Source organism: Sceloporus occidentalis, unplaced genomic scaffold (assembly GCF_023333645.1).
Source record: "Sceloporus occidentalis isolate IW3139 unplaced genomic scaffold, rSceOcc1.0.p SCAF_174, whole genome shotgun sequence".
NCBI lineage: Eukaryota > Metazoa > Chordata > Lepidosauria > Squamata > Phrynosomatidae > Sceloporus > Sceloporus occidentalis.
This window is the reverse complement of record NW_028317154.1, coordinates 1,090,552-1,108,009: the sequence shown is the minus strand read 5'-3', so window position 1 is coordinate 1,108,009 and position 17,458 is coordinate 1,090,552. Positions and strand designations below refer to the sequence as shown.

General features: G+C 44.7%; 1 protein-coding gene across 1 annotated transcript in view; it reads right to left on the bottom strand.

Moving 5' to 3' along the window:
• The window catches only part of LOC149279226 (adhesion G protein-coupled receptor L1-like), a 55,780-nt gene extending 38,829 nt beyond the window's left edge, over positions 1-16,951 (bottom strand). The window contains exon 1 of the mRNA XM_089501458.1: positions 16,746-16,951. Coding sequence (XP_089357584.1) covers positions 16,746-16,927 — 182 coding nt within the window. The 5' untranslated portion in view covers positions 16,928-16,951. The remainder of the gene's footprint in view (positions 1-16,745) is intronic.
• Between the last annotated feature and the right edge of the window lie 507 nt (positions 16,952-17,458).

Genomic DNA, 17,458 nt, shown 5'->3' with positions numbered 1-17,458 from the left:
TAGCAAATGTCTTACAGATTTTTGTTTTCTGCTATACCTTCAGTACCCTGCGGAAAGAGACCAAAGAATACCGTGTCTATGAAAGGGTCCACAGGGGAAGGGCATGGTTGACATATGTGTTCCAGAGTGTATGTTGGAAAGGGGGGGCAAGGAAGGCACAAACAAGTTTGTGGGGGGCAGTAATGGCACAGACCAGCTGTTGAAGTTGTGGGGGGCAGGAAAATTTTCACACCAGAGCCCTGTGGTTTCTAGTTGTGCCCCTGATTTACATGAATGGCAGGACCCAAGGTTTCCCAGCAGAACATTGCCCAAAGCATCAAACTGCCCCAGCCAGCTAGCCTTCTTTCCATAGTGCATCCTTGTGCGGCGTGTTCTCCAGGTAAGTGACGCACCCGGCCATCCACGTGTTGTAAATGAAAACGTGATTCATCAGACCGGGTGACCGTCTTCCGTTGATCCGTGGTCCAGTTCTTATGGTTACCTGCCCATTGTAGGCGCACAGGGGACAGCATGGGCACCCTGACTGGTCTGCAGCTATTCAGCCGCATATGCAACAAACTGTGATGTACTGTGTGTTCTGACACCTTTCTATAAGAACCAGCTTTAACTTTGTCAGCAATTTAAGCTACAGTAGCTCATCTGTTTGATTTGACCACAAGGGCCAGCCTTAGCCCCTCACTTGCATCAATGAGCCTTGTCATCGGTTCACCAATTTTCTTTCCTTGGAGCAGTTTTGACTGGGAACACCCCACAAAAGCTGCAGTTTTGGAGATGCTCTGACCCAGTCATCTAGCCGTCACAACTTGGCCCTTGTCAAAGTTGCTCGGATCATTACGCTTGCTCATTTTTCCTGCTTCTAACACATCAACTTTGGGGATGAAATGTTCGCTTGCTGCCTAATATATCCCACCCACTGACAGGTGCCGTGATAACAAGATCATCAGTGTTATCCACTTCACCTGTCAGTGGTCATAATAGTATGGCTGATTGGTACAATTCACAATAAAGGGTCAAAGTCATTACGTGCAAGGGACGCCAATGGGTTCTATGATGCTGCTATGAAATGAACTGAGTGTATATTCTACAATCAATAGTAACAATTTGCATTCTACCACTAAAGACGTATGTGCTATTAGTTTATGTTGCACGCTTCTCCATAACACACTGTAGTCTTATAGGGAGCTAGGTAGAAAAACATTTGAAAAGTGGTCTTATTACCATAGCAACAAATTACCTGTTCATGCTGACCGGACCATGAATGAAGTAGCGTCCAGTTTCGGTACCTCTTTCACAAATAAAACAAGAGACACTTCTTTATTTCAAAATTTTATTAACGTCAGAATGGAATTATTTGTCCGCGGTGCGGACTTAAACACTTCAGCACCGCGACACTCAACCTTTATTAATATGTCATAAAGTGTCAAATATTATAAACACAACAAATTTGACACAACATATATCAATAATTATTGTCAAAACGAAAGACAACATAACCAATTGTAACCATTAATAACCAAATTAATAACCTGCTGGTATGGGCGTGTCCACCTGTATCTCTGCTGGAACTGCCGGCGTCCCCTAGCGCGGCAGTCACATGACCTTACGATTCACAGAGGCGCATGCCCCTGGAGTGTCCTGCACTTACACCTCTGTGCACCACAAGTAACCATACCTAGATGGTTAACTCCTGCACCGTACCAGCTTAACCAAACCAGAGTACCCGGCAGAGCCAAAAATTAGGGGAGGGATGGGCGGGAAAAATCTCTTTGAAAATAATTGCCCCTATAGGCCACGACCCTTCCTTATATATCCCCCAGGGAGGGTAATTACCCCCTCCCCTCTGGCCCTGCACGTGCCTCCAAACTTAACTCCTTCCGTGCTAAAATTTCCGCTTAGTCATGCCTTAACCCCTTAAACCGGCTTGACCATGGGTACCTCGTCCGCACTACATTCATGGGGCCCCTCTGTCCAATTCTTTCCCTCCGGGGCTGTTCTTTGCATTGGTTTTTATGGCGATAAGACTACTTTTCAAACTTTACACCAAAATCACTTTTTATAAACCACATAATCTCTGCCAATATCAGACACTCATCTACTTTATTACCTCCTTAAGTGCCAAATGGGTAAGAAATGTGCCTCTCTTCTCTGACTCCTAAGAACCTGCATGTAAATATCATTATATTCTGCGACATCTTGTGAAATGTATGTACCGGTATTGTATGGAGACCCGGGATAATATGGTTGTGTTTATTCTAATGTATAAAGGATTTAGATATATCACAGGCAATAGCATAATTTTAGCTGTTCCTGGCAGGTTGAGTGCACAGGGCCTCCAGACTCTATCCAGATGGTGCTCTCAGGATCTCCTGACATGCTGCTTCCAAAGCCTCCAGGCCCCCGATAACCAATGCTGGTATCAATCACTCCACAGATGAGGTTTAAAGTTGGAAGACAGCTGTCCTGCTGATGTTTTGGAGACCCCATGTTATACTAGAATACTGTGATTTGCTCTTTCTCCTTCCTGAGTTATGCTGTCTGATCTCACGCTGGCCCAGTCCTATCGTCTGTAAAAAGTCACATTGACATGGACACGTGTGTGTGGCGAATTCTTCCCTTTCTTCGATTTTTTCTGTCGCAGACAACACCATGCCAGACGTGTGTGATTAACCATTTAACATCAACACATGTCAGTTCATTTAGAGTGGATCATACTGTTTATTATGGAACCAGGATCCTGTTCTCAGTATTCTCCCAATTTTTCCTCCCCTGTGTTTTGTTACGCTATCTTTGCGGAGGATGCTGAATTTGGTAGCAGTCTTAGAAAATGGTAAAATAATCAATGTGCTCATTTTTCAACCTTTTCAAAACAGATGTTCGCTTTCTTGGGGAAAAATAGTACCTTTTTATCTCCAAAACTATTACACAAACCCCCCCAAAAAGTACAAGCTAGTGGTAGTTTTACAAAGCACATTAAATTATGATGAATAATGAGAACATTGTCTCTTTAAAGGTGCCGTTCCACCTAGGGCACCTTATAAAATATCACCAGATAAGTGCTGCATTATGTAAAGAGAAGAAAAAGAAATCCATTTTATTTTTCTCCTCCCTGCTACCTGTTACTTAAAACCTCCATTAAAAGGTTTATTGAGATACGAGAGTTGCTTAGAAACAGATTCCTTTTATTTTCCCAAAGCTCCTCCTCTATGTATTACATCACATTAGTCTGACTTCCTACAACCTCACCCAGTCCCCTTTAAACTAATAGACCTTCAAACAAATGCCCCTTCTGTGATGTCAGAAGTTGGCAGGCAGCACATATTATGTATAAGAGAGCAGCAAATATTAATTTAGGAAAATGTCTAGGTGGAACGGCACCTTTAAGCTGTTGACAGCCAGCCCACACCTTCAAGGCTGACATTTTGTTCTCACTGAACATGCCTACTGTACTTTCATGTATTATGGGCTTAAAATCTGCCCTCTGTACCCATCTACTACTTGGATCATCTTGAGCACATGAGCATACCTGGGAACTTCTGAGCTCCGGCTACCGGTGGTCCCGCTGATGTCAGGAGCGTTCCTGCAGATGTCAGTGGGCATTCCTGCTGACATCGTGGGAAAGGCCCCGATTTAAAGGAGAAATGGGCGGGGAGTGGGGCCTTTCAAGAGCTCGCTCCCGCGACCCGAAGGAATTCTTTAAAAAATCTGGGACCACTTTCAAACTTCTTAAAATCTTCCATGTTGTTTTTGAAAGTATAAAATCACAGGTCTGCTAAGGCTTAATCGCTTAATCACAATTATTGTTTTCAAAGAGCACCTTTAAAAATACTTTCCATAAACAAAGGCATTTCTGTTTAGAGCTGATCCTTACATTGGAGAAGATGTAGAGCACCTAGACCACAGAAGTCCATGCTGAGGTGGACCAGTGAAAGAGTTGAGGGATACTTAAATCTTTCTACTCCCGCTTTAAACCATCAGGATATGAGGCTGCAGGGGTCTAACTCAATCATGCCCATAGGGACTGAACACCCTACATCTGTTTCTCGTTCACCTGCTTAAGATTCAGTGTGGGATAACCCATTATTATTATTATTATTATAATATTTTATTTATAGAGCGCCAACAGTTTATGCAGCGCTTAATACATAAATTCAAGGGGTATGACAAGACGAGAATTGACAGACTAAGACAAATCAATACATTAGATGGAGAGCCCTGCTCGCAAGTAAGCTGTTTTGCCCTCTTAGGACACAGAAGATTGCCACTGTAAGCGGTCTCAGCCACTGAAGGACACTCATGCAAGCAAGAGGGGTCTGTGTGGCGCCTGGAGTCCTAGAATTAACTATTACGTATTCTGCATATATGAGTTTTTTTGTGCTACATTGCTATAAAAAGAATTAAAATGGTGTCAGACAAGAAAAAAGTCTGCACGTTCAACAGAATTCCTGTGTGCGTCTACCTCGTAGTAAACCTACAAAGTGGTTTCAGAAGTGAGATTTACAAAATTACAGCACTAGCAGTTCCAGCAACACCTGATAAGCGTAACCTTATCCCAATGACAATGAAAATAGCATGGAGGAAGCCAAGTGCAAACGAAGCCGCTTCGCAAGTCAATGCTAAGCATGATCATTTGCAGTGCACAGTCTGAAAACAGCAGATAACTTGTTTTTCCTACACTTCAATACTGTAGGCAGGGCACAAGAGCACACATGGAAAGAAGAACTTGCTCCTCTGTCCTGCTTTGATAAAAACTAGAATCCAGGCTACTACCTGAAACAATCTTTTTAAATGGCCTGTAGTACTAGATATGGCCACAGAAGTACACCAAGACTGGATCATGGTTTCTAGGTAACCTTCGAAACATGGAATGTAATGGCAGATAAGAACTATCCAGTCTATAGTCTACCCATTTTACCTGATGTAAAGACTAGGACCTTAATTAGTCCTATGTCTTGTCTTAGATTCAGGAAAGCGTTATGCCTATCCCATGCATGTTTAAAATCCCTTATTGTTGTAGCTTCTACCACTTGTGATGAGAGCCTGTTCCATTTATTTACTACCCTCTCAGTCAAGTAAACCTCACTTACATTACATATAAACCTCTGATCCTCTAGTTTTAGATCATGACATCTTGTTCCATGATTTCTTCTCTGAAATAAACCTCCTCCTGGTACTTTGTTAAGTTAATTTAAGTGTTCCTATCACATCTCCCCTTAAAGCTTTATATACTTGTTGCATAAAATCCGAAAGGAGAACTTTCTCCTACATAGTTTTTAATACAAGTAAATTAATTTAGCAAAACTACCAATACCTCACGTTTTTTGGTTTTTATTTGCTTTTCAGTCGGTGTAATTGTTTTGGAGATATTGGACTGAAACGTAAGGAAACGATTTACATCCGGGAAGAAGACATCTGTGACAAATAGACCAGAATAAGCTGTAATTCCCCATCTCCTTGCCCCACCCTTACAAAAACGCTGCTAGAACTAATCAACAACAATCAGGAACACAACAGCAGGCCAGAGAACTAATCATGCAGATCTGGAGAACAGGAAGTTAATTTGGGAGCTCCCAAGGTCTACACATAATGTTGGTTTCTAATACATATACATTTTTCATTTTAATCTGAAATCACCATTACATGGGTTTGTGCACAAGGGTACAGCGTATAGAACTCTAAAACGTATGATTTTTTAATGCCGTCCATTTTGGCAAGTCTTAAAGTAAGATTTAACAGCACTGGTTTGTATTTTGCAGTTTGTGTTAACACAATGCCATTACATAGTAGCCAGGATTTATATTCACTTTTATGGGGTGAAAAAGTAGGCATTATGGACAAACAGGTCCGATACCTAAACTAAAATGCTCAGATGCATAATAATAATAATAACCTCCTAATAGATTGTAAGCTCAAAAGAACGCAGCCCTTTTTTCCTTCTGTACCAGTAAGTCTTAACCTGTTAATGTTATTGTCACATTGCATACTGTTAATGTCCACGGTCCCCTATTGAAATAGCAAAACGAGATCTTCTGGCATTCTATAAATGTCATGCCATAATAGAGGGTCTACCCATTAAGCAAGGATCGGCATAAAGAATTTGGTGGTATAATTGCTTAAGGAAATCCTCAGATATTCTGGATAGATCATGAGTTTATATACAATTTTACTTTTTTTTTTTTTTCTTTTAAATTGATTTTTTTCCCTTCACCATAGCAAACATCCCCACCACTGAATTCACAGACTGCACTCTAAAATGCATTTATAACTTGTAATAAATTTTCAATGAGACGCCAACCATCATCTGGAACAGCCTTGTTTAATCCAACTGAAAAAAGCTCTACCACATGTTTCTTTTTTTCTCCATAATTACCTAATTGAATAATATTTGCCCTTTAATTAAAATGCCATCCAGTGAGAAGCAGCACAAGGTGACCTTGGCAGAGCAAAGCACATCGTGTAGTTGACACAGTGCGCAAAAATAAAAAAAAATCATATGGTATATAATTAAAAGAGAGGTGTCCATCTCTGGCAACAAGCACAGTGTAGCTATGCTCTATAGTTGGCCGAGCCAACGTTGGTAGCCGAGATGATAGACTTGAGGCCATCACTTGTATTCTTGAGTCCTTGGCTCATGAAAAGGGACTCTCATCAGGATTTTGGTCCTTGTGAACGTCCATACAGACATTTCTTCTGTGAGTCGGACTTGCTGAGCCAAAGGTTTGGTTTGGTTTAGGTTTGCCATAGCTTGTCCCGCACACAAGCTTGCTCAGCCACCTCTACTGGGCCCTCTACTGGAGTTATGGTGTGTCAAACTGGGAGAGACAGTCATTTCTGGTCTGCTATGATTTGAAGAAATTTGGACCTGCAAGTTCTTATTTATCTGTTCCAAAACTGGCAAAATGAGGGCCTGGGGCATTTTGCTTATGTGTTTGTAAAACATCTGAATATTTTCTGTGCCCCCTTTAGGTGTTTTGTATTTAGTTCTATTCGTTGACTGTGAATTTGTTATTCAGTGAGGCAAATGTATTTTGGCTGTGTTTATATTCTCTGCAGCAATTGGGCCAACTTAGTCAAATAACCACTTAACGCATTTGGACTGTTACTGAATCGTGTAGCACTAAATATTTAGTTCTTTGTAAGAGAACTAGAAGCATAAACACCATCCCCCATGTACAACATGAACTTAAATTCCACAGAGATAGTCATTGGAAAAGCTGGCTATAATTCCAGATTACAATCACATCCGAGATTGTTTGGTCAGGTCAGGTTCAACATTTCTCTGTTCCCCTTTTTCTGATCTAGAAGAAGGCAAATAATACTCAATTTTAGGTCTTCATTAGTGTATTTGACCCTTTGCTCAGACAGATCAGCAGAGTCCGGTGGGATGGTGAGAAGTCAGGGTTGGATGTAAAGCAATAAACATCGGGTAGTGCAAATATCCAGGAGTCTTCAGGCATTGATATTACCAGGAAGCACTGCACTCACCACCCTTTAAGCAAAGTGATATATGTAAGGGGTTCGTACGTAGGGTCCCCTGTTTATGCCAAGACGTGACTAACCAAAGAAGGGTTTATTACTGATACATTGTACATGGTACAGTGCTGTCTGTATGAGCCTATCTGAAAACCCCAAATCTAGGTTTGTATAGCGTGTTCAGTACACAAAAAGAAATTGCTCCCTCAGGCGGAGACGTCGGAGCTGGGATCTGTGACAAAACAACATGGCTTAGGTTTGTGGTCTGCAGGGAAAGACCTTTCCTCCAGGTATTAACAGGCTGCAGGGATGAAGGGTCTCCATGAACATATTGCTCTCGGTAACGTGGATGTATATGAATCTCTGCATATGTGTGTGCTTATAGAGGAGACATGTGGATATGTTTGGATGTGTCGTAGGTCCAGTGTGTGCTGTAATACAGATTTGCCTGTCTGTACATGTGTACAGTTTGTATATCGGTCGGTCTGGGCAGCAGTTGCTTCAGCTTGTATATATTGTTTATGTATCACGATGGGCACTGTGTATATGGGCACCGTATGCATCAGTTTATGGGTACAGTTTGTGTGTCAATTGGTGTGTTTATAAACAAACTCGTGGTAACAGTTTGTGTATGAAGTATCTGTGTAAATGGGCATGGTAGGTGCGTCTCAGTGTGTGGTGTTTGTGTGTACGGTGGGTGTGCCGCAGTGTTTGCGCGGTTTTGTGTGTGCAGCATTTGGTGTTTGTGCGTTAGTATGTACAGCAGGTGTGCAGCAGTGTTTGTGTGTTAGTGTGTATGGTAGGTGTGCTGTAGATGTATCAGTATTTGGACGGCAGTGTGTGTACGCTGTGTGAGTGTATCGGTGAGTGTCAGGGGGGCTGGCAGTTGCATCAGCTGAGATCAGGTGTCATTAACTAGCAGTGTCTGGAGAATACCACTAATCTGCAACCCCTTCCTGACAAACAACAGCAGAGCATTGTGACGCTAACCCTGCACGACAAAGAGATGCAGAGCATTGTGACACTAACCCCGCACTGACAAACAGATGCAGAGCATTGTGACACTAACCCTGCACGACAAAGAGATGCAGAGCATTGTGACACTAACCCCGCACTGACAAACAGATGCAGAGCATTGTGACACTAACCCCGCACTGACAAACAGATGCAGAGCATTGTGACACTAACCCTGCACGACAAACAGATGCAGAGCATTGTGACACTAACCCCGCACTGACAAACAGATGCAGAGCATTGTGACACTAACCCTGCACGACAAAGAGATGCAGAGCATTGTGACACTAACCCCGCACTGACAAACAGATGCAGAGCATTGTGACACTAACCCCGCACTGACAAACAGATGCAGAGCATTGTGACACTAACCCTGCACGACAAACAGATGCAGAGCATTGTGACACTAACCCCGCACTGACAAACAGATGCAGAGCATTGTGACACTAACCCCGCACTGACAAACAGATGCAGAGCATTGTGACACTAACCCCGCACTGACAAACAGATGCAGAGCATTGTGACACTAACCCTGCACGACAAAGAGATGCAGAGCATTGTGACACTAACCCCGCACTGACAAACAGATGCAGAGCATTGTGACACTAACCCCGCACTGACAAACAGATGCAGAGCATTGTGACACTAACCCTGCACTGACAAACAGATGCAGAGCATTGTGACACTAACCCCGCACTGACAAACAGATGCAGAGCATTGTGACACTAACCCTGCACGACAAACAGATGCAGAGCATTGTGACACTAACCCCGCACTGACAAACAGATGCAGAGCATTGTGACACTAACCCCGCACTGACAAACAGATGCAGAGCATTGTGACACTAACCCCGCACTGACAAACAGATGCAGAGCATTGTGACACTAACCCCGCACTGACAAACAGATGCAGAGCATTGTGACACTAACCCTGCACGACAAACAGATGCAGAGCATTGTGACACTAACCCCGCACTGACAAACAGATGCAGAGCATTGTGACACTAACCCCGCACTGACAAACAGATGCAGAGCATTGTGACACTAACCCTGCACGACAAACAGATGCAGAGCATTGTGACACTAACCCTGCACTGACAAACAGATGCAGAGCATTGTGACACTAACCCCGCACTGACAAACAGATGCAGAGCATTGTGACACTAACCCCGCACTGACAAACAGATGCAGAGCATTGTGACACTAACCCCGCACTGACAAACAGATGCAGAGCATTGTGACACTAACCCTGCACAACAAAGAGATGCAGAGCATTGTGACACTAACCCCGCACTGACAAACAGATGCAGAGCATTGTGACACTAACCCCGCACTGACAAACAGATGCAGAGCATTGTGACACTAACCCCGCACTGACAAACAGATGCAGAGCATTGTGACACTAACCCCGCACTGACAAACAGATGCAGAGCATTGTGACACTAACCCCGCACCGACAAACAGATGCAGAGCATTGTGACACTAACCCTGCACGACAAACAGATGCAGAGCATTGTGACACTAACCCCGCACTGACAAACAGATGCAGAGCATTGTGACACTAACCCCGCACTGACAAACAGATGCAGAGCATTGTGACACTAACCCCGCACTGACAAACAGATGCAGAGCATTGTGACACTAACCCCGCACTGACAAACAGATGCAGAGCATTGTGACACTAACCCCGCACCGACAAACAGATGCAGAGCATTGTGACACTAACCCCGCACCGACAAACAGATGCAGAGCATTGTGACACTAACCCTGCACGACAAAGAGATGCAGAGCATTGTGACACTAACCCTGCACTGACAAACAGATGCAGAGCATTGTGACACTAACCCTGCACGACAAAGAGATGCAGAGCATTGTGACACTAACCCCGCACTGACAAACAGATGCAGAGCATTGTGACACTAACCCCGCACTGACAAACAGATGCAGAGCATTGTGACACTAACCCTGCACGACAAACAGATGCAGAGCATTGTGACACTAACCCCGCACTGACAAACAGATGCAGAGCATTGTGACACTAACCCCGCACTGACAAACAGATGCAGAGCATTGTGACACTAACCCCGCACTGACAAACAGATGCAGAGCATTGTGACACTAACCCCGCACTGACAAACAGATGCAGAGCATTGTGACACTAACCCTGCACGACAAACAGATGCAGAGCATTGTGACACTAACCCCGCACTGACAAACAGATGCAGAGCATTGTGACACTAACCCTGCACTGACAAACAGATGCAGAGCATTGTGACACTAACCCCGCACTGACAAACAGATGCAGAGCATTGTGACACTAACCCCGCACTGACAAACAGATGCAGAGCATTGTGACACTAACCCCGCACTGACAAACAGATGCAGAGCATTGTGACACTAACCCTGCACAACAAAGAGATGCAGAGCATTGTGACACTAACCCCGCACTGACAAACAGATGCAGAGCATTGTGACACTAACCCCGCACTGACAAACAGATGCAGAGCATTGTGACACTAACCCTGCACGACAAACAGATGCAGAGCATTGTGACACTAACCCCGCACTGACAAACAGATGCAGAGCATTGTGACACTAACCCCGCACTGACAAACAGATGCAGAGCATTGTGACACTAACCCCGCACTGACAAACAGATGCAGAGCATTGTGACACTAACCCTGCACGACAAACAGATGCAGAGCATTGTGACACTAACCCCGCACTGACAAACAGATGCAGAGCATTGTGACACTAACCCCGCACTGACAAACAGATGCAGAGCATTGTGACACTAACCCTGCACGACAAACAGATGCAGAGCATTGTGACACTAACCCCGCACTGACAAACAGATGCAGAGCATTGTGACACTAACCCTGCACTGACAAACAGATGCAGAGCATTGTGACACTAACCCCGCACTGACAAACAGATGCAGAGCATTGTGACACTAACCCCGCACTGACAAACAGATGCAGAGCATTGTGACACTAACCCCGCACTGACAAACAGATGCAGAGCATTGTGACACTAACCCTGCACAACAAAGAGATGCAGAGCATTGTGACACTAACCCCGCACTGACAAACAGATGCAGAGCATTGTGACACTAACCCTGCACGACAAACAGATGCAGAGCATTGTGACACTAACCCCGCACTGACAAACAGATGCAGAGCATTGTGACACTAACCCCGCACTGACAAACAGATGCAGAGCATTGTGACACTAACCCTGCACGACAAACAGATGCAGAGCATTGTGACACTAACCCCGCACTGACAAACAGATGCAGAGCATTGTGACACTAACCCCGCACTGACAAACAGATGCAGAGCATTGTGACACTAACCCCGCACTGACAAACAGATGCAGAGCATTGTGACACTAACCCCGCACTGACAAACAGATGCAGAGCATTGTGACACTAACCCCGCACCGACAAACAGATGCAGAGCATTGTGACACTAACCCCGCACCGACAAACAGATGCAGAGCATTGTGACACTAACCCTGCACGACAAAGAGATGCAGAGCATTGTGACACTAACCCTGCACTGACAAACAGATGCAGAGCATTGTGACACTAACCCTGCACGACAAAGAGATGCAGAGCATTGTGACACTAACCCCGCACTGACAAACAGATGCAGAGCATTGTGACACTAACCCCGCACTGACAAACAGATGCAGAGCATTGTGACACTAACCCTGCACGACAAACAGATGCAGAGCATTGTGACACTAACCCCGCACTGACAAACAGATGCAGAGCATTGTGACACTAACCCCGCACTGACAAACAGATGCAGAGCATTGTGACACTAACCCCGCACTGACAAAGAGATGCAGAGCATTGTGACACTAACCCCGCACTGACAAACAGATGCAGAGCATTGTGACACTAACCCTGCACGACAAAGAGATGCAGAGCATTGTGACACTAACCCCGCACTGACAAACAGATGCAGAGCATTGTGACACTAACCCCGCACTGACAAACAGATGCAGAGCATTGTGACACTAACCCCGCACTGACAAACAGATGCAGAGCATTGTGACACTAACCCCGCACTGACAAACAGATGCAGAGCATTGTGACACTAACCCTGCACGACAAACAGATGCAGAGCATTGTGACACTAACCCCGCACTGACAAACAGATGCAGAGCATTGTGACACTAACCCTGCACGACAAAGAGATGCAGAGCATTGTGACACTAACCCCGCACTGACAAACAGATGCAGAGCATTGTGACACTAACCCCGCACTGACAAACAGATGCAGAGCATTGTGACACTAACCCCGCACTGACAAACAGATGCAGAGCATTGTGACACTAACCCCGCACTGACAAACAGATGCAGAGCATTGTGACACTAACCCCGCACTGACAAACAGATGCAGAGCATTGTGACACTAACCCCGCACTGACAAACAGATGCAGAGCATTGTGACACTAACCCTGCACGACAAAGAGATGCAGAGCATTGTGACACTAACCCCGCACCGACAAACAGATGCAGAGCATTGTGACACTAACCCTGCACTGACAAACAGATGCAGAGCATTGTGACACTAACCCCGCACTGACAAACAGATGCAGAGCATTGTGACACTAACCCCGCACTGACAAACAGATGCAGAGCATTGTGACACTAACCCCGCACTGACAAACAGATGCAGAGCATTGTGACACTAACCCTGCACGACAAAGAGATGCAGAGCATTGTGACACTAACCCCGCACTGACAAACAGATGCAGAGCATTGTGACACTAACCCCGCACTGACAAACAGATGCAGAGCATTGTGACACTAACCCCGCACTGACAAACAGATGCAGAGCATTGTGACACTAACCCCGCACTGACAAACAGATGCAGAGCATTGTGACACTAACCCTGCACGACAAACAGATGCAGAGCATTGTGACACTAACCCCGCACTGACAAACAGATGCAGAGCATTGTGACACTAACCCTGCACGACAAAGAGATGCAGAGCATTGTGACACTAACCCCGCACTGACAAACAGATGCAGAGCATTGTGACACTAACCCTGCACGACAAAGAGATGCAGAGCATTGTGACACTAACCCCGCACTGACAAACAGATGCAGAGCATTGTGACACTAACCCCGCACTGACAAACAGATGCAGAGCATTGTGACACTAACCCCGCACTGACAAACAGATGCAGAGCATTGTGACACTAACCCCGCACTGACAAACAGATGCAGAGCATTGTGACACTAACCCTGCACGACAAACAGATGCAGAGCATTGTGACACTAACCCCGCACTGACAAACAGATGCAGAGCATTGTGACACTAACCCTGCACGACAAAGAGATGCAGAGCATTGTGACACTAACCCCGCACTGACAAACAGATGCAGAGCATTGTGACACTAACCCCGCACTGACAAACAGATGCAGAGCATTGTGACACTAACCCCGCACTGACAAACAGATGCAGAGCATTGTGACACTAACCCCGCACTGACAAACAGATGCAGAGCATTGTGACACTAACCCTGCACGACAAAGAGATGCAGAGCATTGTGACACTAACCCCGCACCGACAAACAGATGCAGAGCATTGTGACACTAACCCTGCACGACAAAGAGATGCAGAGCATTGTGACACTAACCCTGCACTGACAAACAGATGCAGAGCATTGTGACACTAACCCCGCACTGACAAACAGATGCAGAGCATTGTGACACTAACCCCGCACTGACAAACAGATGCAGAGCATTGTGACACTAACCCCGCACTGACAAACAGATGCAGAGCATTGTGACACTAACCCCGCACTGACAAACAGATGCAGAGCATTGTGACACTAACCCCGCACTGACAAACAGATGCAGAGCATTGTGACACTAACCCTGCACGACAAAGAGATGCAGAGCATTGTGACACTAACCCCGCACTGACAAACAGATGCAGAGCATTGTGACACTAACCCCGCACTGACAAACAGATGCAGAGCATTGTGACACTAACCCCGCACTGACAAACAGATGCAGAGCATTGTGACACTAACCCCGCACTGACAAACAGATGCAGAGCATTGTGACACTAACCCCGCACTGACAAACAGATGCAGAGCATTGTGACACTAACCCCGCACTGACAAACAGATGCAGAGCATTGTGACACTAACCCTGCACGACAAACAGATGCAGAGCATTGTGACACTAACCCCGCACTGACAAACAGATGCAGAGCATTGTGACACTAACCCCGCACTGACAAACAGATGCAGAGCATTGTGACACTAACCCCGCACTGACAAACAGATGCAGAGCATTGTGACACTAACCCCGCACTGACAAACAGATGCAGAGCATTGTGACACTAACCCCGCACTGACAAACAAGAAGCAGAGCATTGCAGCATTCCACCTTCATTGCCAGATATCTGCAGAGCATTGCAACATATGCTTATTCTCTTTTGCAAATCTAAAGGGCACTGTAACAGTATATGTTTCCTGACGACGATTTACAGAACGTTGTAACATAAACCCATTCTATACGGAGCCTGCAGAGCACTGGAACGTCTAGTGCTGCTCTGCCAGAAACCAACGGAGCATGGCTGTGTTAAGCCATCCCTCCCAGGCATATACAGAGAACTGCAACACGAACCCCCATGTAAGATAACTGGGAACCTGTAATGCACAATATTTGATCAGGAACCCTCCATGTAAGATCTGCAGAGCATTGAAACACTATCTTTTCATGTGCGGTACTAGCAGCGTTGCAGCAGTAAAATAATTTTTGTAACTCAGTTAAGCGTATTGCTGGTTCAGAGAAATATGATCAGAGGTAAAGTATATTGCTAGAAGGATTCCAAAAAAGGTCAGAGAATGTCCCATTAACCTCTTTAGCAGATATATGGGGAACATCCCAGACCTCAAGGTTGCTGGCGGTAACAGCAGGGCAGTTGACATCAGGGCTAAGCAAGCAGCATGGTTGTGCTTCTATTAACAGATCACAGTCAGAACCCAGCAGGGTGAACCATGGCTAATCTCAGGTTCTCAGTGGGACAAACCCTACCTTGGGCCACATATCTGCAGATCAGTGCGACCCTACCCCTCTCAGAAGGCGGCCGCAGATGTTCAAAAGGAAGAGGTCTAGTAAGACTAGGCTAACGTCATATACTATAAACTATCTGAGAATATGATACTAAATACCGGTACATTTGTGGTAAATTTCATCCGTGTTTAGGATGGCCTGTGCTTTTTGGCAGCCAAATCCTTCTGTTCCTCTTTCCTTCCCGTGTGTCCTTTTATTTTTCATTTAGAAATTCATATAAATAAAATTATATATTTTCTAACATTTCATATGGTCAGAAGGAGGCACTTTTTGTTTTGGGGTGTCTTAAAAAGAGAAGTGAACAGAGGGAGGGGGCTTTATGAAGACACGGCTTTTTGACTTTGTGGCCTATTTATTGTATTTACACTATTATAAACATTTAACAAAACATAAAAATGTTTTTAGGTGAAAAATGGCCCCGGATAGTCAAATTTATAGAGGCCATGCTTTATATTAGGTGATATCCATTGGAAAATTAGGTTATATGATCATAGGCCCTCCTGATATATTACCAGACACAGTGGTTGCAGGCAGTAAGGACTGCACTTGTGTGGCTTGAGTACCTGTAAAACAGCTCCCCGTGACTCGTATTGTTACGCTAGTGGATGTAGCATTCTACGGATTTTCCCCCAAACGTATTCATTACCTACCAGGAAATGTTGTATGTGTTTGCTCAGAGCCCACCCAATTAAAGAGACTCTCACTGACTAGCTTTCTTAGAAGGATGCACCTGAAAATCCACCTGGTAGTAATGTCTTGTTGTATTTAAGATCCACATTTTCTGGCCAAATTCTTCCTGACTTCCATGTAAGCCATATATTCCCTACATGGAGGCCCTTCCTAAATGAATTCTTAATTTTTTACAACCACCGTGGCTCCAATGGTCAGTGTAGCTGTGACAGATTCTTAAAGCAACGCTTTCCGAAACATGTGGAATATTGCATTTATTACACATCCCTTGAAATATTATCGTTTCATAAAGATTCTCAAGGCATCCCACCAGTCATTTTTAAGGCATTGGAAGTTATTGGATCTAGAGACATTCAGTCTGTGCTGCAAACATTTACATGTCATGACGTATTAACAGCATACAGATATAGGAAGGCAATAATCAGGTGCGCACAGAGGTAAACTACTGACAATGACACATACCTCTGTGACATGATCTTGAAGGCGTCAGGTAGGTAGCACTGCACATTCTCCATCTGGAAAGGGTCAGCATCACAAATTTTATCATCTGTCCGCCCATAGTTGGCATTCTCTACCATGATGACGTCACTTCCAGGGCATCGCAGCTCAATGGGGTACCCTTCACAAGCCAACTCGCGACGCATCAAGCCAAACGGAAGGGCTGCCCGGCTTAGGCCTGTAGAGGGTAGAAAACCTTGTTACAAAACCAATCATATTGGGGAGATCACAAAACTTTACCCCAAGTCAACAAAGATGGCCTCTTAAACATTTAAGGCCGTTAGGATGCTTATTTATTGTTAATCATAAATGGAAAATGGATAGGGGTCAAAAAGGTAACACAGGCAGCATTTCCACTTACAGGATCCTTGCTGCGCTACTTTTTTGGGCTTCTGTACTGTCCTCTTAGTGAGTTCTACTGTTTGTAGGCCAGGAAGGACATGGTGGCCAGTGATTCCCAAATGCCATATTTATGCCATTTTGTTGTCCTAGATCCCCTGGCTAAACAAATGTACCTAACCATGAAAGAAATATGTTGGATTATTAGTAAAACATAAAAATTACTGGTCTGATATAACGCACATTACAGGCCTTTTAAGGGATAGTATTGCCAGTGCTGTAACTGCAGGGCTGTGGGGTTAGATGTGAAAGGACCAAAAAAATGCCCATTTAAAATA